Here is a 23,995-nt window from a genome sequence, read left to right as displayed (position 1 = left end):
TGTCTTTGACCTACTTCACTTGATATGACAATTTCTAGGTCCATCCATGTTGCCGCAAATATCATTATTTCATTCTTTTTAATGGCTGCATAATATTCCATCATAACACTAATATTCCATTGTTTAATGTACCATAGTTTATTCATTCACCTATTGTAGACCATGTTAGTTGCTTCTCAGTTTGGCAGTTATGAATATAGCTGTTATAAACATCCATGTACAAGTTTTTGTGTGAATGTTTTCCTTTGGATAAATACCAATGAGTATGATTATTTGATTATATGATAAGATTATGTTTAGTTTCATAAGAAACTTCCAAAGTGGCTGTGTCCTTTTGCATTGCCACCAGTGATGAAATAAGTTTCCTTTGCTCCTTATCCTCGCCACATTTGGTGTTATCAGTGTTCTGGATTTTGGCTATGATAATAGGGGTGTGGTATTATCTCGCTGGTGTCTTGATTGGCATTTCCCCAATGACTTAGGTGTGGAGCATCTTCTTCCCCTGCTTGTTTCCCATCTCTGTATCTTCTTTGGTGAGGTGTTTGTTTAGGTCTTTTGCCTGTTTTTTAATCAGATGGTTCGTTTCCTTATTGTTTAAGAGTTCTTTGTATATTTAGAATTCCATGGACTGCATAATAGTCCATGGGGTCGCAGAGTAGGACAGGACTGAGTGACCTTCACTTTCACTTTTTTCACTGTATATTTTGGGTAGCAGTCCTTTATCAGATATGTCTGTAGTTTGTCTTCTCATTCTCTTGACTGCGCTTCTTCTCAAACAACCAAAGGGAGCACAATGGCAGAGCCCTCCCGTCTTGGCAGTGACCCTTTCCATTCCTGCCTTCTCTTCCCCAAAGGACTGGAAATGTTCACATTTTTTATATGTGTCCATGGTTCCCTTGAGATCCAGAATCCTCTTTATGTGAAAGAAAAGGGCATGCATTTGTCTTATCTTCAGCATTGAATTGTTGGGTTTTTTTTTTTTTTTAACTCTTCTCACATTCTGAAATATCAGTTTACCTTGTCCTTCTATAAAACATCTGAAGGGTTAAAGGACTTGATAACTCTTCATTCAACATATATTTGTTGAGTCCATCTTTGCATTGTGTCCTTTTGGGAACACAGGATGGAAAAAGTAGTAAAATGAAAGATAATACACGGTATAATACGATGTGAGATAATAAAAAAAAAAATAGCTGACACTCAGTGCTTACTATGCAAGATGCTGGTCTGAATTGCTCTCTATGAATCATTTTACCCTCAGGATAACCAGGGAAATGCAATTATCATCCCCATTTTGCAGTCCATGAAGCTAAGACACTCAGAAGTTAAGGAATTGGCAAAGTCACACACAATAATTGAGCCAAGATTTGACATTAAGATGTGTAATCATATTTCCCATTCACAAGTTGTTTGTATTTTAATTAAGACATCCCATATACAGATGAGAAATTTAACAGTCCCTTTTGAAGATTTTAGTTTTGAGATTTTTTTTAAGCCTAACACCTCTTGGCAGGGTTCAGAATTGTCTTTTTCTGATCCTATAGTACTTTGTACATGTCTATTTTATGAATTCAGTTTGTTGAGCATTTGTGTGTCTGCATGTGTGTGTGTATGCCCATGTATATGTGCTTATTCCATGCTCCAGGGTGTTTGAAGAGAGGTCTGACCTCTCCTTCTTTTCTCCCCTAGAGCCTAGCAGAGTGCTTGATAAACACAGATACATCTTGATTTAGTTGAGTGATTGGTTAAGACTCACCCTATTCATCTCTTCTTTAGTTTTCATGTAAGTGAACAGGGACCTTTAAAACTCATGTCAGTATACTACCCAAGACAATCTACAGATTCAGTACAATCCCTATCAAATTACTAATGGCATTTTTCACAGAACTAGAACAAAAAATCTTAAAATTTGTATGAAGTCACAAAAGATCCAGAATAGCCAAGGCAATCTTAAGAAAGAAAAATGGAGCTGGAGGAATCAGTCTTTCTGATTTCAGACTATACTACAAAGCTGCAGTCATCAAAACAGTATGGAACTAGCACAAAAATAGAATTGTAGATCAATGGAATAGGATGGAAAGCCCAGAAATAAACTCATGCACCTATGGTCAATTAATCTATGACAAAGGAGACAAGACTACACAGTATTGGAAAAGCAGTCTCTTCAACAAGAAGTGCTAGAAAAACTGGACAGCTACATGTAAAAAAATAAAAATTAGATTATTCCTTAACACCACATACACAAAAATAAGCTTAAAATGGATTAAAGACCTAAATGTGAGACTAGACATAAAACTCTTAGAGGAAAACATAGGCAGGACACTCTCAGATGTAAATCGCAGCAATATCTTTTTCAATTCATCTCCCAGAATAATGGAAATAAAAACAAAAATAAATGGGGCCTACTTAAACTGAAAGGCTTTTGCATACCAAAGGAAACAGTAAAGAAAGCAAAAAGACAACCCACAGATTGGGAGAAAATATTTGCCAGTGATGTGACTGGCAAGGGATTAGTCTCTAAAATTTACAAACAGCTTTTGTTGCTTACCAGCATCAAAACAAACAACCCAATCAACAAATGATAAGACCTAAATAGACTTTTCTCTAAAGAAGACGTACAGATGGCCAAGAGGCACATGAAAAGATGTTCAACATCACTAATTATTAGTGAAATGCAAATCAAAACTGTAACGAGATACCACCTCACACCAGCCAGAATGGCTATCATGACAAAACCCCCAAAAGGTAAATGCTGGAAAGGGCGTGGAGAGAAGGACACTCTCCTACACTGTTGGTGGGAACGTAAATTGGTACAGCCACTATGGAGAATAGATGGAAGTTCTTTTTAAGGAACTAAAAACAGAGCTACCATATAACCCTGCAACCCCACTCCTGGGCTTATATCCAGAGAAAAATATGATCCAAAAGGATATATGCATCCCAGTGTCCATTGCAGCACTGTTTACAGTATTTACGACGTGGAAGCAACCTAGATGTCCATCAACAGAGGAATGAATAAAGAAGATGTGCTAAGTATATACGATGAAATATTACTCATCCATTTAAAAGAATGAAGTAATGCCATTTGCAGCAACATGAATGGACCTAGAGATTGTCATACAGAGTGAAGAAAGTCAGAGAAGGAGAAGTATCATATGATATCCCTTATATGTGGAATCTGAAAAGAAATGATACAAATGAACTTACAAACCAGAAAGGACTCACAGACTTAGAGGATGAACTTATGGTTGTCAGGATGAAGGATGCAGGGAAGGGATATTTAGGGAATTTGGGATCAACATGTACACACTGCTATATCTTAAATGGATAACCAACAAGGACCTACTGTACAGCACATGGAACTTTGCTCAATGTTATGTTGCAGTCTGGTTGGGAGGGGAAGTTGGGGGAGAATGAACACACATATATGTATGTATGGCTGAGTCCCTTTGCTGTTCACATGAAACTATCACAACGTTGTTTTTCAGCTATACTCCAATACAAAATAAAAAGTTTTAAAACAAAGCTCGTGTCAGGAGGCCATCATGCTATCAGAATCTGATCACACTGTCTATTCACAGGTATTGTGCTTGTTGCCATTAATCCTTATGATCAGTTGCCAATCTACGGTCAAGATGTCATCTATGCCTACAGTGGCCAGAACATGGGGGATATGGACCCCCACATCTTTGCTGTGGCAGAGGAAGCCTACAAGCAGATGGCCAGGTAAGAATAACCTTAGTCAGGAAGTCCTCCTGGGTCGTCAGAGGGTGGAAAGGGGAGTGTCCACCTTCCTGGGCTGCTTTTTCTCAGTGGTGATCCTGGGTTTGAAGTGTTTTGGAAACCAAATCAACCTCAGGTTCTTTTCTTAACCACATTTCCTCAAGTCTTCATCTTATTCTTGTGAACCTGAGCCTAGGCTTGGAGAGCAGTGGCTCCTTAGACTCTGATGAGCAGTGCAGTTAATGCCTTGTGTCTCGTCTCTCCGTGACTTTCTTTTGGCCATCTCGCCTCTTCTCCAGGTGTGATGAATCCATTTTATACCATCACATTCATTTTACAGATCTCACTGAAGGCTCTGTTTTGAAAGAACCAAGACTCTGACAACTTCTTAAAGTGCCAGGCATTTGGGGCAGAAATAGAAGCTTCAAATCAGCAGTCCTGCGTAGTGGTTTCAGATTTTTAGCCTGGAAGTGGTGTTCTGTTTAGGCACTTAAGTGGATCTCTTTTTGCTCTTCTTTTTCTACCTCAGAGAGATAGGCACAGGTCTGTTTCATCAGAAAGTAGGCTAGGTGAGTGTATGAGTTAGGGTTCAAGTGTGTGTGTGTGTGTGTAAAGAGAGGGGTTTTTATTTTAAGAAATCGTCTCATGCAGCTGTTGGGGGTTGGCATGTCCAAAATCTGCAGGATTAGGCTGGCAGGTTGGAGATCCAGGGAAAAGATGATACAAGATTTTGTGTATGAAGGCAGTCTACTGGCAGAATTCTCTTTGGTGGGGATGTCAGAGTTTTTTCTCTTATGACCTTCTACTGATTGGATGAGGCCTACCCACATCATGAAGAGTGATCTGCTTTTCTCAATGTCTACTGATGTAAATGTTAATTTCATCTCAAAAGAAAAAACAAAAACAGAACACCTTTATAGCAGTAGCCAGACTAGTGTTTGGCCAAATGTCTGGAAACTGTGGCCTAGCCAAGCTGACACATAAAATTTACCACCATGCTGTTGTTCTTGAACTGTCAAGGTACAGTATAGGGAAAGCTAGTTTTACCAAAGTTTTGGTGGAAATGCATTTTCCAGTTAACAGTAAAATGCTGGATCCTTTCAGCTCAGTTTTTCTTGTCCCCTCTAGAGAACATCTTACAGAGCTAGCAGGAAAAGCAGGAGTGTTTTGTGGGGAGCAGGGCTGCCGTAGAGAGGAGCAAGCGAGAATCCCATTTAAGATGGTCTGTGCTGCTGTGGATGTCAGAGTACAATTTTCAGCCCAGTGAAAGTTTCCATGAGGAAAAACTGTTCTGTAAGCTTCCTTACTAGTTTATCATGTTTTGTTGCTGGCTGTGGAGATCGGTATGTAAAAGATCTGCTTCCTCATAGAAACGCAATGACCGTATTCAATATAAGCAGTGATCAGAGAACAGAACAATAAATAAGTAAAATGATCTACAGCTGTTTCATTTCTCCAAAATGTGAGAGATTGTGGAGCTAAAATGGTCGTGACCTTTGACCTCTCTAATGTCATAAAAAGACCACATACTATGTTCTGGGTGTGACCAGGAGTCACTTAGCTTGGTAAGCCGTCGAGGCACACACTGCAGACTGAAGTGTGCTCAGGGTCGTATCACGTGGCGGGGAAGAGTGAGGGGTGGTGTGACGCAGCACGTGGCCCTACTCATGTGTGCACAGTGGAGGGACCTGGGGTCTGGACAGGCTTTGGTGTCTTGGGAGAAGCACTTATGCTGAGTCCTCATTTGCTTCATGTGAAGAAGATGATCCTTACCGCGTTACAGATGGTTTCCTGTGGTTCTAGAATGGAAGGCGACCGTGGCCTGGTTCTGACAGCTCCTTCCATGCCACAGGTTCCGCCAGCTCCCTGAGACTGTCCTCTCGTGCATGTCCTTGACATTAGTTTTTATCCCATTTTGCTCTCCTAGCCAGTTACACTTAGATGTATCAGAAGTTGGTTTTTCTTTTTTAATTTTTTAATTGGAGGAGAATTACAATGTCGTGTTGGTTTCTGCCATACAGCTCTTCTTTATGAGACTTCTTGAGGCTCCCCTACAGCTTTGAGAACCCTCTTGCCTCCAGCTTGTAGACCCTCTTGACTGAATGCCTCCACTCTTCCTTTCCGAACCTGAAGCTGTGCACATGGTTATGCTCCTCTCAGGTTATTTCACTTGTTTGGGTCCTTGTTCATGCCCATTAGGGAAGGGACAGGGGGTGGGTATCCAGGGTGGTGGTGATACGATCTTGCTGAGGGGAGTGCATTTGATGATTAAGGGGTTTGGATGTTAAAGTTGGACAAAAAATTGCTTCGTTAAGGGTTTTCTTTAAGGTCTTAAGGTTTATAATCGTTTTACCCACCGAGTCCCAGGGTGTAGAAAATAATGCTGCTGAAATTCTTGTGCAATTTTTGCTCATGAACGTGCATAAGAAGTATAAGGCCAGCACACGTGGCTCGGGGGAGAGAGCTATTTTTGAATAAGTTCCGTTGTCAGCAGCTCAGGGTTTCTGCTATTGATTCGAGGGGCGTTTTAGAAGCCCCAGCAGGATCTTTGCAGGGAAGGAGGGAGACTCACTCGTCTGATGCAGGGACGGTTTTTGCTGTATTTCCGTTGTGGGCCTTCACTGTCAACTTTGAATACTAAACACACTCATTTTCCAATTCGTCTGCCAACTGCGTGGTGTGCTTCCTGACTCATCAGTAAGTTGCTGAAGAGGTTGTTATGTGGATCAAGTCGCTGTGGTCTAACACAGTGTGCTTGGAATCTGAGCCTCCACAACAGCTGGGTGACTAAGGGTACAAGCAGCTAACGTAACGACTCCCAGCCCGCGGTGACGTGACTCAGTTGGCCTTGGACTCAGCAGTTCTTTCTCCTGATTCACTGTGGACTGGACTTTCTTTCTTGATGTGGTTCACTCTGGGTCTCTCCAACTTGCGATGCTTTGAGCGTTATGAGGGAAGTCTGTCAAAGCTCGAAGGGATAAATCTAGACCTTCATCCCCATCCCAAGAGTTTCTGCAGAGTCTTGTGCTGGAAAGGATGAGGAGACACAATAATAAGATGATTGGTTCAGCATCCCTGTCCTTGTTGACCTCAGACTAGGCTTGGGAGTACATGGAGACTCCCAGTGAATAAAAAGGCTGAAGTAACATGAAACATCAAACTAGTGAATTCTGCCTTCTATGTAAGAACCTATAGTTCCCCATGAGAAATGGACTGCCCACTGCTTTATTTCTGCTCCTCCCTTGTTCATGATCCAAAATGCCCTTTCTCTCACTTTTACCTCCCCTGATTCTAGCCTCAGCTCCTGGGTTAAATCATATCAGCAAACATATGTAAAGTATCAGTGATTTGACAGGCTCTTTCCTAAGTGGAAACTAAGAAATGTGAGACCTCTCCCCACTTCTTAAGGTGCCCACTGTCTTTTTGGAGAGAGAGGACACAGTAGACCAAAAAGCCTGTAACTGCAGGAAGTGTAAACCGAAGTCACGCTCAGGGTCGTTTGAATTGAGTTTGGGGATGATTGTCACGTCTGGTCCAAGACACTGTAGCATTGAAGCTGGATCTTGATGAATCGGTCGGGTATGTAGGGTGAGATGCAGACCTCTAGGTGGGTGGAAGAGAGTGATCATTCCCCCAACAGTGCGGCATCAAAAAGCAGAAAACCATAAAACTAGAGCCCATGGTCACAAAGCCACAGCCACATGTGCTTCACACCCCTTAGGATGTTGATAGTCGAAGACGTCACGGGTGTTGGCAAGGATGCGGAGACGTTAGAATCCTGATACACTGCTAATGGGAATGTAAGATGGTGCAGCTGCTTTGCAAAATAGTCTGGCAGTTCTTCAAAAGTTTGACAGTGACAGTTATTATCACATGACTCAGCCATTCTGTTCTTAGATATGAAAACACATTCCAAGAGAAATGAAAACATATTCACACAGGAACTTACCCACAGACATTCACATTTAATAGAATGTTCCCATAGAATTGTTCACAGTAGCCAAAAGGTAGAAGAAGAAAACCTAAAAGTCCATCAGCCAACCAATCGGTAAATAAAATATGGTTATATACATACAGTGGGATATGGTACACAGAAAGGAACAAGATATGGTACTCGGTACCACAGGGGTGAGCTTTGAAAACATGCTCAGTGAGAGAAGCCAGACATGAAAGAACACGGAGTGTGTGAGTCCACTTACATGAAGTGTCCAGAATGGACAAATATATAGAGAGAGGTAGATTAGTGTTTGCCCAGAGCTGGAGTTTTGAGGGGGAATGGGAAGTGATTGCTGATCAGCATTTTTTTTGGTTTTGTTTTTAGTGGTGGTGGGGGCTGGTGATGAAAATTTTCTATAATTGATTGCGCGCATGGATGCACAGCTCTGCAAATGCACTGGAACCCATTGAATTGTATACTTTAAATGGGTGAATGTGTGTTCTGTGAATTATATCTCAAAAAAGCTATTATTCACAAAAGGCATGGTCAGGGGACAGTGCCCAGGAAAGCTTAACCTATGTGATAAGTGCGTCTGGGGTTGGTGTGGACTATACAGTTAGAGACAGGGTGACCGGACTGGGGAGGAACCGGAAAGCTGGGGTGAACTTTGGCAGAAAAGTGTGTTCTGTTAATAGAGGGTACAGAGATGGTCAGTTGAGTTTAGGAAACCCTGGATTAATCAAGTGAAACATCTGCCTTCAAGGCAGGGGCTTTCAGAGCAGCTATGTTGATATGCTTTCTGAGTCTCCAAGATGGAGATGCTTTATGCTGGGTTTGCAAATCATATTTAGACACAAAACTGTTTTCAAAGATTATCTCAAGGACTCTTTGGGAAATGCTGGCTTCAAGCAACGGAGACATTCTAGAGCTTGTTAGATAAAGAGATAATATGACACCAGGGATATTCAAAGAGCGATGTTTCTCTTATGGGCCCTATTTCAAAATCTCTTCCTTTTCTCCGTTCTGATACCATTTCCAAGGATGAGAAGACCTTCTTGTGAGGAGCTTAGATTCTTGCAGAAATGCCTTGCCTATTTAATGACCTCTGTGTAATGAACGGCAGTAGATGGTGAAGCTGGAATTCAGAGCCAGTCTCTGTTCCCCGAAGCCCTTTGTACCAGTGGAGAAGCTGTACTCCCTCCATCAGCGGGGCCTGCGACTGGCCCCGGGTAGTCTTCCCAGAGCAGAGCGGGCTGTGGTCCTCGGGGCCATGAGGGCTGAGGGATAGACCTTTTCCCTCGAGGTTTCACGAGAGTCTAAATTCCAGGGTGAGATTCGAGTCTCGGTGCATTTTCTAGCTCTGCTAGTGGCGCCAGGCCCTCTTACTCTGCTGCCCAGGCCTGATCCTTTTCTTGAGGTTTTGTGTTCTTTTCTGAAAGAAAGTAGGGACAGTGCGAAGCAAATTCATTTACACATAGAGCTCACACAGGTCCATCTGGTTCTGCTATGCTGCAGGCTGTGACTCGTAGTGGAAGATGGAATGGGATGCTCCTGGGGTCCTGGGAGGGGACATCCCACTCAGTACACCTGGGGCAGCCAATGGACAACCCCCCACCCCACCATGGGAGCGCTCCCAGAGAAGTCCCAAGTGTGGAAATGTGCTGCAGAAGGGAGAGGACACTGTACATTTTCCATCTTCTGAGGTCCAAAAAAAAAAAAAAAACCAATAAAACTGATGGCTTTATCTTCCTGATCATTAAGGTAGAATGCTCTGGGACACCCAAGAACGGACTCAGGACACTTCAGGATCTCTTTTAGGCTGCAGACTTTGTGGAATTTTTAATAATAATAATTTTTAAAAGGAACTGCACATAGGTGACCTAAATTCACACTTTGCTTTGAGATCCAGTTTGAAGTAGGATGATGTCAGTTTCTTCCTTCCTTTTTGATATAAGGGGGTTTATTATTCTGGGCTGAATAGTTTGGAGAAGTTTGGGATGTCGAGTACTTCCTGATCAAGCTTCGTGTTTTCAGTGATGAGAGCCAGGTTTCGTTTCTCTGTAAGGTGTTCGCTGTACAGGAGTGTCCGGGGTCTGTCCCTGGTGACATGTCTCCCACCCACTGTGTGTCCACGCACAGACCCTTTGGGCCTGAAGGTCTCAGCGTCTTCACTCTTTAAGGAGAACAGTGGCCCTGCCGCAGAGAGAGACTTGGACCTGCGAGAGGTCATGAGGAACCTTTAAAAGTCATTGAACACTATAAAAATTGGGAGTGTGGCAATCTGGATGGGAGAGGAGTTTGGGGGAGGATGGATACACGTGTACGTGTGGCTGAGCCCCTTTGCCGTCCACCTGCATCTCTCACAGCATTGTTACTCGGCTATGCCCCAATACAAAATAAAAAGTTAAAAATACGAGGGTGCTGATGTTAAAGCTGACAGACAGCTTCCTCGGCTGCTGTTAAATACAGCGAGTGACGGTATTGCTGGGGAGGTCAGTAGTTAGGGAACAATGACTTGCTGGATTTTTACAGTAAAGTCTTGAAACCATGATTTCATTCAGCCCTGACTTTTGGGTGCAGTTTTGCTTTCCTTCCCATTCATTATGATTTCAAGTCAGGACTGGTCAGGACTAGGTTGTTTTAGGACAAGGTATAGGAGATGTTCGAGATGACTGAACCCAGGAGTGGCTTCCATGCTTCTGTCTGGTACTATTGCTGATTTCTAGAACTTGCCCTGAGTCGTTCCCTCTATTGAGATTCTTCCCGGGGTGCTGTCTTCCCTGGGCTCTTCCCCTGAACCTATTCTTCCCTACTGCCCTCATCTGCTCTCCTTCCCCTCCTGCCTACCCATGCCTGGACACACTCCTGTCCCTCCCCACGGTCCCCAGCACTAAGGTCCATAGCATTATTTCGATCCTTTATAATCTCTTAGATTGTATAGTTTCTTTATATTTCTGCCTATCCTGTTTAAAATTCTAGTTATGTATTTTAGACTTAAATATAGGGGAAAGTTCAATGTGCAGTGAATATGGCTAATTATAACATCCATATGTTAAAAGCAATGGATAGTAAATGTATATTGTTATCTCCTTTTAAAATTGGCAATTTCAATAAGACTGGAACTGGGAACTTCCCTGGTGGTCCAGTGGTCGGGAACTCGCCTTCCCGTGCAGGGCGTGTGGGTTCAATCCCTGGTTGGGGCACTAAGGGCCCACATGGCTCCTGTCAAAAAATCAAAACATAAAACAGAAGCAGTATGGTAACAGATTTAATAAAGACTCTAAAAATGGTCCACATCCAAAAAAGTTTTTTTTTTTTAAAGAATAGGACAGGACCATTTCCTTTGTCTAACTTCCGTGACACTGTAGAGGTCATGAATGTTACTAATAGTTAAGTCTCAAATCAAAAATCATAGAGCTGAAAGATATGTTACTACTAATCAGTTTTTACCTTACCTGGGGAGCACAGCGCGGTAGAAGGAGAGGGTCTGGCTGTTGTCATCGTTCAGTTGCCCGGTTGTGTCCGACTCTCTGTGACTTCATGGACCGCAGCATCCCAGGCCTCCCTGTCCCTCACCATCTCCCGGAGTTTGCCCAAGTTTGTGTCCAAGGCATCACTGATGCCATCTAGCCATCTCATCTTCTGATGCCCTCTTCTTCTGCCCTCAATCTTTCCCAGAATCAGGTAGGAATTGGCTAAGACACAGGGATGCGGGAGACCACATCCCAGCAACTAGTTCTTTGGGTACTGCTTGACCACTCCCAGTCCAGGTGGCTCTGTCTCTCAAGAAATGTGTTCCATTTCTAACAGTTTCTACTGTCGGAATCTTGCCATCACACTGCACTCTGCTGCTCTCTGATTGACTTCACCCGGGGGGGTCTGAGGGCTTCCCTGGTGGCTCAGATGGTAGAATCTGCTTGCAATGTGGGAGACCTGGGTTCGATCCCTGAGTATGGAACATTCCCTGGAGAAGGGAACAGCAACCCACTCCAGTATTCTTGCCTGGAGAATCCCATGGACAGAGGAGCCTGGTGGGCTACATACAGTCCATGGGGTTGCAAAGAGTTGGACAGGGGGTCTGACCTCTGCCCTGTGCGGCTGTACAGGATAGCCAGCATTTTCTTACCCGTGGTGGCCCCTCCCCCACTCTGGCTGAGCATCCTGGCTCCCACGGCCCTTCCTTCTGAGTGTGGCCTTTAGTCCCTCTCCTGCTATGGGTCACCCTGGACACCTTTGGTCTTCGTGTCTGATATCTCTGAACATGATCTGCTAGGTGAGCAGTCTTCCTCGCATGGAATTCCTGTTACAGAGCCTACAGTAGCACCAAGTTGGCAAGCATTTCATGTCGCAGATTTTTACTAAGTTTGCAAGCTGTTAAATTCCTATTTCTCCCCCCATCCCCATCCACAGATGCACAAGAATTATTTTATTACCACTGTAATGAGATTTAATTGTCGGGCAATAAGCTACACCTATTGAAAGTAAAGTCACACACATTAAATTACATGTACAATTATACCGATTTTGATATATGCGTACATCCACGAAACCATCACCATGACCCAGATAACGAACATTTCCTTAACTTCCAAAAGTCTCCTTGGAGAAGGAAAACTTTTTCCACCCCTGCACCGCTGGAGATCAGTAGTCACTAATCTACTTTCTGTCACTATAAACAGAAACTTCCTTTAAGATATGTTGCCCTCATTCTGCACTTGCACAATTGATTTTTTATGTGCTGAGCAGGATTCATAGTTACCTGTATTAAATGTGACCTTTCATGCCCGCGCTCCATTATTCCAGGGTATCTCTTTGACTCCTGATTTTCACATCTGATATATTAGGTCTCCCTGGCTTGGCACATGTGCAAATTTAACAAATCTTTTGTTTCTGTCCTTATCTGTTGATGAGGAGGTATTAATCTGGCTGGATTCCTGTAACTTGCTAGGAGCAGTCCTTTTACTAAGAACTGATCATTTAAACTATTAAACCTAAAAATTAAGTCAAGTCCTTACTTGTATTTTAAATCAGGTTAAAAGCTGTGCCCACTGGATTGATCAGATGTGATTTTTCTGGGTGAGGGGGCTCATGAATGAGGAGGTGGGCAAAGGAGACCCTGGTGAGCATCCCCAGCCTCACTGACTCCTTCCCGTGTTTCTCCTGATTGTGTTCTTTCATCCAAGGCGCCTCCTCCATTTGCTCAGCTGCAGCAGGAGGACGCCCGTGTGCCCTTCCGTCCTCGGGTTATTGTAAGAAGTAGCTGGCGCTCCTCACACGTAGGCCTGAGCCGTGACTGAGCGCTAGGCGGGCCCAGCGGATGCCGCTGCACCCACCCCCCCGGTCCTGATTGGACACAGCCTGGTCCCACTGTCAGAGGCACGCTCGTCCCCGCACACCAGCTGCTTTTGGAACTCACACTGGTGCTGACGTGTGAATAAGATTTCGTTTTACAGGGTGTCTGAAATAATTTTCAGTTGAAGAAGCTAATAAAATGTGAAGCCTAGCAGGATGAAATGGCATTTCTATTTACATCGTGATAGTGTCTTTCACGCCATGGTAGCCACTCTTTCTTTTTTAGCTGCATAGTTTTATGTTTATATCCCGAAAGACAGAGTGTCTATGGATGTTACCTACTAATGTGTGCATGTTTAGTAGGAAAGAAAGATGTCAAGAAGCGAGGCGGCTCAGCTTCCAGGGACAGGACCGTCTGGGTTCTCAGAACACAGGAGCTGTGGGACCTGGGCAGGTCACTTAATCTCACTTTGCACCAGTGCCCGCGTCTTTAAAACAGGGATACATATTGTGGCAAAATCATCAGGTTGCCAGAATTAAATAAATTGATAAGTGAAGAGTACTTAGAATGATTTCTGGAACAGAGTGCTCAATAAGTGTTTGATCCAGTGCTGGTGGTAGTGATAGCCTGGTGATAATACTGATGAGTCGATGGTAAGTAATGTCATTATCATTTCATAACATCCAAAGGAAGGAAGTGCTGGAAGGAGACATCAGTGCTGAGCAGGATTTCCTTTATATGTCACCCTCAGAGGACAGGTGGTCCTTCAGGGCCAAGGGAATAGTAGAAGGCTGGCCATTTTGTGTGATTAATAATGTTCTTTTGGCCTTTGTTATAGGCTTATGTGTGAAATTAGAATTACAGAAGTTTAATAGGTGGTTGCCAACCTGTCTAGAGGAAATACAGCATCAATTGCACAATGTCTAAAGCTGTCTTTTGTCATGTGCAGGAAGCCAACAGCTTTGAGTTTTGAACTTAGAGTGAAGTTAAACTGTTACTGACTCAGCCACCCCTAGAATAGTGTTAGAATGTGGACACCACTGCCCTTCGGTAATGGCATCTGTAAGCTTGTGTGTATGTGTGCTAAGTCCCTTGAGTTGTGTCCAACTCTCTGTGACCCCACGGGCTGTACTCCGCCAGGCTCCTCCGTCCATGGGATTCTCCAGGCAAGAATACTATCAGTCAGTCAGTCAGTTCAGTCGCTCAGTCATGTCCGACTCTTTGCGACCCCATGAATTGCAGCACGCCAGGCCTCCCTGTCCATCACCAACTCCCAGAGTTCACCCAAACTCATGTCCATCGAGTCGGTGATGCCATCCAGCCATCTCATCCTCTGTCGTCCCCTTCTTCTCCTGCCCCCAGTCCCTCCCAGCATCAAAGTCTTTTCCAATGAGTCAACTCTTCGCATCAGGTGGCCAAAGTATTGGAGTTTCAGCTTTAGCATCAGTCCTTCCAATGAACACCCAGGACTGATCTCCTTTAGGATGGACTGGTTGGATCTCCTTGAAGTCCATGGGACTCTCAAGAGTCTTCTCCAACACCACAGTTCAAAAGCATCAATTCTTTGGCTTTCAGCTTTCTTCATAGTCCAACTCTCACAGCCATACATGACCACTGGAAAAACCATAGCCTTGACTAGATGGACCTTTGTTGGCAAAGTAATGTCTCTGCTTTTGAATATGCTATCTAGGTTGGTCATAACTTTCCTTCCAAGGAATAAGCGTCTTTTAATTTCATGGCTGCAGTCACCATCTGCAGTGATTTTGGAGCCCCAAAAAAGAAAGTCTGACACTGTTTCCACTGTTTCTCCATCTATTTGCCATGAAGTGATGGGACCAGATGCCATGATCTTTGTTTTCTGAATGTTGAGCTTTAAGCCAACTTTTTCACTCTCCTCTTTCTCTTTCATCAAGAGGCTTTTTAGTTCCTCTTCACTTTCTGCCATAAGTGTGGTATCATCTGCATATCTGAGGTTATTGATATTTCTCCCGGCAATCTTGATTCCAGCTTGTGCTTCTTCCAGCCCTGGGTTGCTGTTTCCTCCTCCAGGGGATCTTCCCAAGCCAGGGATCAAACCTGGGTCTCCTGCATTGCACATGGACTCCTTACTGCTGAGCCACCTGGGAAGCCCCATCTGTAAGCTTAAGCAAAAGTAAAATAATAACATGACACTGCAGGAATGGAGCGATTATTCGATTGTTTTTATAGGCATTTGCTTGAGAGACAGCATGCCCACCATCACTAACTAAGTGCGTGCTGAAGGCTGGAAAGCAGCTTTTCACAAGAGCGTGGAAGTGAGACCCAGTCTTTCCTGGTCCCTGGTGGTGCATCGGATGTTAGAGCAGCAGTCTTCAGACAGCTGGGCACGTTGAGTTTTGGAAGATTCACTGGAGTGTGGGAACAAAATTTTAGAACTTTATTTTTTTCACAGTCTTTTAAGATTTAAAATTCTGTTGGTACATCTCTTATAATGTGCACAGTGCATTAATACAGTAGCTTAGAAATTAATTTATAAAATCATATTTCTGGGGGAGCTGGCTCACAGTTTTCCTTATAGATAGGGAAAAAGAGAAAAGTGGTTTAGTGGCCAGGGCAGTGTCTAAAGCCATACATAGATGCAGTGGTCTTTGTGGACTAGTTCATGGTCCACAGAGGACATCTGTCCCCTGGCCCCCTGCTGGGGTTCTTCTTGGAGTGCTGCAGCGGGGAGAAGCTGAGAGAGGTGGCTGGCTCAGTGCAAGCCTTCCCTGTCATGGGACATAAAGCACGGTCGCTATTCCTGTCAGTGTCTCATTTTTAGACTGTGTTAAAGAGCCCTGCTCTCTTGAAAAACATATATATGACCATTTATAAAATTAGATAGCCAGTGGAAATTTGCTGTATGAAGCAGGAAGCTCAAATCTGGTGCTCTGTGACAACCTGTGCTGTGCGTATTCGTGTCTGCCTCTTTGTGACCCCGTGGACTGTAGCCCACCATGCTCCTCTGTCCATGGGGATTCTCCAGGCAAGAATACTGGAGTGGGTTGCCTTGCCCTCCCCCGGGGGATTTTCCCAGCCCAGGGATCAAATCCAGGTGTCCTGCACTGCAGGTGGATTCTTTACCATCTGAGCCACCAGGGAAGCCCCTGTGACAATCTAGAGGGGTAAAATGGGGTGGGAGGTGGGAGGGAGGGTCAAGAGGGAGAGGACATACCTATACTTGTGGCTGATTCATGTTGATGTGTGGCAGAAACCAACACAATGCTGTAAAGCAATGACCTTCCAATTAAAAATAAGTAAATTTAAATTTTAAAAAAGAGAGCTGCTCTCTTAGTAGCTCTCTGATTACATTAGAACACAGGTTCCACTGTAACAACAGACAGTGTTTTGTCTCGAAAAAGAAGAAAACCTTGGGGAGGTCCTTTATAAAGGAGATCAGTTGTTAGTATTGAATCCTAGCACTATCCTTGCCCTTGGAGGGAATAAGCAGAGGCTCCCCCAAGGGCTTCATTTCTGAGTCACAGAGGAAGTCTACCCACCCCCCACCCCAACACACACACACCTGCTTTACTGAATCAGAAGTTCATGGGTGAAACCAAATTATCTTTTTAAACTCTACAACTGATTCAGAAACTCTCGTCTTTGGACACCTGTTTGGGGAACTTTTAAAATAGATGAGTCTCTCTGATCTGGGGGATCCAGAACTGGTGCTCACAAAAAGAATCCACGTCATGGGTGTTAAGAGCCTCCTCAGTCTTTAAGCTCTGCTTGGTTGCTTTTAGCATCTCAGTAGGAATTAAGGATCTGAGAGTAGACTTTGATCAAGGGAAGGAGTTATGGAATTTGAAAGCCTGTTAGAACTGGGGAGAGACATCTTTGGATCCTCCAAATTTAGCAGATGGCTAGCTTTCTGCAGTGACTCTCAACCCTGCCTGCACAGGAGAATTACCTGGAGGGTTCTAAACCACCCGTGGCCAGGCCTCATGCCCAGAGGTCAGGTTAATCACGTGGTGCTCAGGTTGCTATAAACACTCCCAGATGCTATCTTAGAGAAACTGGGTTAAGAACTTTGTTGAAACCATCTGTGTAACGTAGGTGCCCCACCTGGTCTTTGTCACCAGCAGAGTTTTAGGGTGTGAAGGGACGCTTTTGTTCATGGGGAACGTTGTAGAAAGTGTGCAGGCCGTGTAGCATGTCCAAGAGAAAGCCCTGTGTTAGTGTCCTTTAGAAACAGTGTTAGTCGCTCAGTCGTGTCCGACTCTTTGCGACCCATGGACTGTAGCCTGCCAGGCTCCTCCGTCCATGGAATTTTCCAGGCAAGAATACTGGAGTGGGTTGCCATACAGTGGACAGATTTAAAAGCAAATGCTTTTTGAGTCCGCCTGGCTCCTGCCCACATCATAGATCAATGATTTTGGAAGCCAGAGGAGGGGCACCTACAGCCAAAACATGTTGGAAATTAATTCAGTTCTCTGTATTCCCAGAACTAGAGAACAAAATGCCTCACGATTGATGACCTGCTTTAAAGAGATATCCCTTTTGGTTGAAAAGGGAGTTAACCTTCTTCTGAAGAGCAAGTACCAAGAGTGCTTAGAAGTATGGGATGTCTTTTTAGAAAATGCCTTGGACCTAGCAGCAGAGCGATGAAGAGCCAGGGGGACATCCTAGTATCCAGCGCTTTCTAATTAGTTATTCTTGGAGGCTAACAGTACTTTACCCCAAGCCTGTGCTTACGGAGAGGTTACTGGGGAGATATTAATAAATGCAGGTGTGTGAACTATGTAGTGTCTAGCTGCATTTAGCTTAAACGTGTAGTACCAGCCTTCAGTTAAGATATCGGGGATCAATAAATGCTCACTCCAGCTGGTTCTGCTTCCCCACTGGGTCATTGGGCTCCTAGAGTTTTATTCCATTTGTCATTGCACGTATTGATCCATCATAATTGCCTGATGTGTAGGAACTCTAGCTCAGCAACCCAAGGCAGAGATTTTTCTTCCCAGTTGTATGAGGTTGTCATTTCTACAATGCTGTTCACTTTACTTGCTTGTATTTGTAGATCCTCTTACTTTGCAGAGTATATGTTCATGAAATGCACAGAATTTTTAAGAGTTCTGCACTTGGAGTTGGAAAGCTTTTGAGGTCGTATTATCTAGGACAGTGGTTCCTTTTCAGCATCATCAGTATTGTGGTACTTAGTCTTTCTGGAAAGTTCTAGACACCCTCATTCCACTGTTTGAAGCTTAGGGGTGAGCAGATATCTATCTTACAGTCGCTTACTCCCACCCTGGACAGTTCCTGCCTCTTTTCTGGGGTAGCCAGCTGAGCAGATTGGTCTGGGAATGTACCTTTAGTCTTTTCTTCACTAAGCAAGACTCTCTCTGGTCTGGTTAGCGTTCCTCATGTGACAGTTCAGAATCCTGTTTGATTTCCTTTGAATACATTCCAGTCTTTCAGTATACCTCATAAAATGTGGCATCTGTAATTAAGCTAAGCATGCAGATCTAGCCTGACCAGAGACGAAGTTGGTGGCCATCTCCTGCTATCCTGGGGCGTAAATACTTAGGTGCTGCATTAATGGGAGTTTACTAATAGTTCCTTGCTGTGATGATTGATAATGAATCACCAAAATCGTCCAGTGCTTCCCATCCACACCGTGGTTCTGGATGGTGATCACAGTTTGGTACCAACCATTGTGAGGTCTGTTGTGGACCCACCATGGTTGTAGACCCTGTCCAGATCACATTGCTAAGTGGCAGTGTCCATTTGAGCATATAGAGGTTACCAGAAGCCTCTCCCGGTTCCCCTCACTTCACAACCCAAGTTCTCTTTGTCTATGACTTAACAGTGAAACCAATGTTCACTTTCTCCTAAGCCTGGCTCTTGATTTCAAGAGTGGAAATTTAACAGACTTTTAATTAATTTTCACAATAGCAGGCAGAATTCCAAGACAATTGCCATGTTAGGTACTGAAAAATCACGTTCTGACAGTCGGAAGGTGAACTTTGGCACTTTTCCTGTGTCTTCACTATGTGTTAGTTTCAGTCGTGTCCAACTGTTTGCGACCCCATGACTGTAGCCTGCCAGGCTCCTCTGTCCATGGAATTCTTCAGGCAAGCGTACTGGAGTGGGTTGTCATTCCCTTCTCCAGGGGATCCTTCCAACAGGGATTGAACCCAGGTCTCCCGCATTGCAGGTGGATTCTTTACCATCTGAGCCACCAGGGAACCCTTTGTCTTTGCCTTCCTGTTATAACAATCCTAATCATTTGGATACAAATGAATGCCTTGATTTGAGGCAGGAGAATGCTATGTAAAGGAAATGTAAAAGAGGAAAGTACGTTAGCGTGTCTCAGAACTCTCTCCCTACTTTGTTGATGTGCATGATAACATAGAATGTTCCTTAAGATCATAAATGGGGTATGAGCAGTACTTGATTGTTATGCGGCACTAACTCAATTTTGTAGGTTTGTCAGTGTAACCACGAAGTCACGCATCTTGCCTAAGGCACGTAGCTTGCAGTTAGCAGGGATGATGGGACCCGGGGCCCCCAAATTCCCAACCCTATGCTCTTGGCCACTCTGGTCTCCTGGCTTCCTGGAAAAGATGTTTCCTGGGTTTCTGGCTTGGGAAACTGGGTAGATAAAAGTTATACCTGCTGAGACCAGAAAGATGGGGGAAGAGTATAGGAGGCACTTTTTATTTGGGGATTGTCTCATTCATGATCCCCCACCCCTGATATCCAAATAAAGCTATCTAGTGGTTGAGTCTATGACAGAATTGAGAGAGGTCTTGGCCTATAGGTGGAGCTTAAAGCCTTGGGAATGGATGATGTCATCTTGGGAGAGACTGTTGAGACAAGTTCCCAAAATCTAACCCCAAGGAAACTGGGCATTTGGAGATCTGGTGGAGGAAGAAGAACCTAAAGGAGGTGATGATCACCCCTTAAAGGTGATGGGGTTTGTGCCTTCTTCTTGGGGGCAGTTGGAAATGTAGGTAAGAGTCTTGTTAGGCACAAATGGGGTGGAAGTGTGGAGCCCTCCACTGAGCGGGCAGGGCACTGATGTATTACCACCTTCACCAGGTGTGCCTTAGGAACCAGGAGCAGCCTGCAATGGGCCTGGCAGTCCTGTGCATCCAAGAATTGCCTGCCTCCTGCCTTCCATTACTCTGCCCCAAAATGCTCAACGTGATCTTTAACATCCGTTGTAGCACTCACGTTTATACTGCCCTTAGTTTTCAGATGTCTTTTGTCTCCCTTACTTCATGGCTCCCCTCTGAAACTCAAGGAGCGTGGAAAGGTGGGCTGTTGAGACCTGAGGCTCTGAGGGGCTTGACCAAAGTCCCCAAGCTCGTGAGAGGCAGAACCGGTGCTGGAATTCCTTCTGCTGCTGCTGCTCCAAGGCTCCTGCTGTTTTGTCCCCTTCTGTGTGTCTGGCTGAATCTGGAGAACCTGGGTTTGTAGCAGAATTCCCGCAGTGGGGCTGGGCTTGCGCTAATGAATTTGCTCCATCCGATGGGAAGTTTTCATGGCTGCTGCGTGATGGTGTCTGCTGGGAGGCTGTGTGAGCTGCCCTGATGGACGCCTGACTCGTCTCTGTGGATGACCATAGAACAGGAGATAATTCATCTGTGGTGGATGCCCATTTACGTACTCTAGAGTGCAGAGCCCGCAGTGGGTCTCAAGCAAATACTGTCTTTGCTTTTTCCCTGTTCTTATCATTTCTCTGCACATTTGATGTACCCCATCTCTGTGTATGTGGGCAACTTCTGGGTGAACCTAAAGAATGCTCTGGGTACCAAACTGTCTGCCCTGGAGATGTCTGTAGCCCTTTAAATTCTCAGAGTAGATGGGTAACTATTTAATATTAACTAGATGGCTGACCAAAGATTCTCCTGCATAAAAATATCTGTCTCCTTGGCATATCACTTTATTTAAAGTGTTACCCTATTTCTCAGCTATGACCCAAAAAACTATTAAAATACATGTGTTATCTGAAAGAGAAAATGTCCTGTATGTCACAACTTTCAAATACAGCTTGAGTCTAATGTCTTCAATTTCTACCACCATGGCTGAGTTTAGGGTCTTATCTTCCATTTGGGTTACTGCTGCGGCCTCTGAAGGGGCCTCAGTCTTGCCTGTGTTTCATTTTTTACCTCCCAAGTCCACCCGCTATGCTACAGGGGGGAGGAAGAAGTGTTTGCGCATGTTGCTCTTCATGTTAATGGTTTCAGAATGTTAAAATGCTGATGGGAAGGAACTAGCTGGGGAGAGAGGTTGACAGTTGGGAGGGGTTGGGGATAACTGGTAGTGGAATCCCTGACACGACCAGCTTTGGTGGGATCCAGGACCAAGACACTGAAATTAGCTCTGAAAAGGTGGTGGTGGTTGTTGTTCAGTCGCTTAATCATGTCCAGCTCTTTGCAACCCCATGGACTGCAGCATGCCAGGCTTCCCTGCCCTTTATGTCTCCCAGAGTTTACTCAAACTCATATCTATTGAGGCGATGAAGCCATCCAACCATCTTGTCCTCTTTCACCCACTTCTCCTCCTGCCCTCAATCTTTCCCGGCATCAGGGTCTTTTCCAGTGAGTTGGCTCTTTGCATCAGGTGGCCAAAGTATTAGAGCTTCAGCTTCAGCATCAGTCCCTCCAATGAATATTGGAAGACATGGGGGTGGGATCCAGAGCCAAGATGCTGACATTTACCTCCAAGAAGGTAGGATTCTCCAGTTGTTAGAGAAAAAACAGAGAAAAGCTGGGTGCTGATGCTGCAGGAAGATTGATAGACATGGCGTCAGGAAGTTGAACTGTTCAGGCTTTTTCCTCTCAAGTCCTGTTATTTTAGCACATGGTAGGTACTGATACGTTGGATGAATCACATGTGGACTTTAATGTCTCTCATAATGGAGATGTGCCCAGGGAATCTCCAGATAGGAATAAGTCACATGTACTCGGGGAAAAGAAAGCTTGAACCTGAACCCGCTGTGTGTGCTGTGAACTCACTGATGCACAGTCGGTGCAAAGGCAGGTGAGCCGCCAGATGAGGTGACTGAACCTCTGGAGGGACAGATGCTAAGGGGGCAGCAATGGCACGGCAGCATTTCCAAGGAGCCTGTGGCAGGTGCCCTTGGTGAGCAGGAGTGTGGTGTTGGAGACACAGTCCAACAGTGGGTCTGAACCTCTGCTTGGTCGGTGGCTATAGTCTCTCCCCCAGGTCCCCTTGCACTTGTCACAGGTGGGGTAGAGAGAGAATCAGATTTTGACAGCTGCAAGCATGCTTAGATATTTTTCTGTCTAACCTGTTTATTTTACAGAAGATGTAATGGAGTGTCAAGGAGGAGACTGGCTAGGCCCTGTCCTGAATTTGTGCTGGGCCCCAGGGTACTAGACCCCAAGGCCAGTGCTCCTTTTAGCTTTCAGTGGAAGGGCCAGCTCCCTGGGCCATAGTCAGACCCACAGATCTTCCTGCGTGTGTGTGTGTGTATTGATATGAACTGAGAATGACCTCACGCCCCATGCTTCTCATGCTTGACCAAGATGATCATCAGATTTGACCCTTCATGATGAATGTGAGGCTTTTCTCAAACATATGGCCTCAAAGAAATGTTTTAAACTGTACATAGATTAAAAAAAATAAAAATAAAAAAAATAGAAAAAACTGTACATAGAATGAATAACCTAAGAAATTAAAACACTAACATCTTTCATTTTTAAGACTTTTTAAGAACAGTTTCGGGTTCACAACAAGATTGAAAGGAAGGTGCAGAGATTTACCGTATAGCCTCTGCCTCCATACATGTACAGCCGCTCTCATTATCTACATCCGCCACCAGAGTGGTCCATTTGTTACAACTGATGAACCTACATTGACTCATCATAACTGTGTAAAGCCTGTAGTTTCCTTAGGGTTCACACTTGGTGTCATTCTTGGTGTTGTGTACTCTGTGGGTTTGAACAAATGTGCAATGACGTGTATCCATCATTGTGGTGTCATGTGGAATATTCTCACTGTCTTAATAAAAAGTCCTCTCTGCTTCACCTATTCATCCTCCACCACCCCTATCGACCACTGATCTTTTGACAGTCTCCATAGTTTTATCTTTTCTAGAATGTCATATAGTTGGAATTGTACAGTATGAAGCCTTTTCAGATTGGCTTCTTTAGTTGAGTAATATACATTTAGTTTTCCTCCATGTCTTTTCGTGGCTTGATATCTCATTTCTTTTTAGCACTGATTAATATTCCATTTTCTGGATATGCTACAGTTTATCCATTCACCTGCTGAAGAGCATCTTAGTTGCTTCCAAGTTTGGGCAATTATGAATAAAGCTGCTGGAAACAGCTGTTTGCAGGTTTTTGCATGGATATAAGTTTTCAATCAATGTATCTTTTAAAGGAACATGCTACATGCAAATGTAAAGTTTTTCATGTCGTAAGGAAAGTAGACTAAAACGGGGAGAAGTATCATCAAACGAAAGGATATGAGTGACTGAAGGGGGAAAAAACCACTCTAAAAGCATCCCATTTGAACTCATATTTGAGGTTGGATAATAAAAACAGAAACAAAAGAACTACCTGAAGAGTCATGTTAAAATTCCCAGATCAGATCCTATGTTAAGAGATGCTTGAATTTTCCAAAATTGAAAATTTAACATTGTGGTATGTTTTAGGAGTTAGGAAAGTCAAATCAGTCTATAGTCAGGTTTTTTTTGTTTGTTTGTTTGTTTTTTTTTTAGCAGTTGATAAATACTTGACATAAGAGGTGTACTGTTTTATTTGTCAGGTAAAATACCTCAGAATTAAGGAATTTAATTAATCCATCTTAGCTGATTAAAAAGGGCACCAAAAATAACTTATTAGGGACTGAAGAGGTTAGAATTGTTCCTGAATTGTATGCTGTCTCACCTTTTACACTTAATCTTAGCCAAAAGGCTGAGAAGCGATTGCTCTCACCTTTTGACACAACAGGTAGATTTTGATGAGCTCAAAATGAAGGGGATTTTCAGTGCCTATCCTTCAAGTATGCAAAGCTATGCATACTTTCAAGTATGCAAAGTATCCTTC

The 23,995-nt window shown here is 44.0% G+C and overlaps 1 protein-coding gene across 2 annotated transcripts in view; it reads left to right on the top strand.

Moving 5' to 3' along the window:
• MYO5B (myosin VB) overlaps nucleotides 1-23,995 on the top strand; it is a 333,083-nt gene that overhangs the window by 153,378 nt on the left and 155,710 nt on the right. For both annotated transcript variants that reach the window (XM_055559254.1, XM_055559253.1), the window contains exon 4: nucleotides 3,582-3,726. In XM_055559254.1, coding sequence (XP_055415229.1) covers nucleotides 3,582-3,726 — 145 coding nt within the window. The remainder of the gene's footprint in view (nucleotides 1-3,581; nucleotides 3,727-23,995) is intronic.

The sequence above is a fragment of the Bubalus kerabau genome, chromosome 21 (assembly GCF_029407905.1).
Source record: "Bubalus kerabau isolate K-KA32 ecotype Philippines breed swamp buffalo chromosome 21, PCC_UOA_SB_1v2, whole genome shotgun sequence".
Classification (NCBI taxonomy): Eukaryota; Metazoa; Chordata; class Mammalia; order Artiodactyla; family Bovidae; genus Bubalus; species Bubalus kerabau.
The sequence above is the reverse complement of the archived record's forward strand: the minus strand, read 5'-3'. Positions and strand labels throughout refer to the sequence as shown.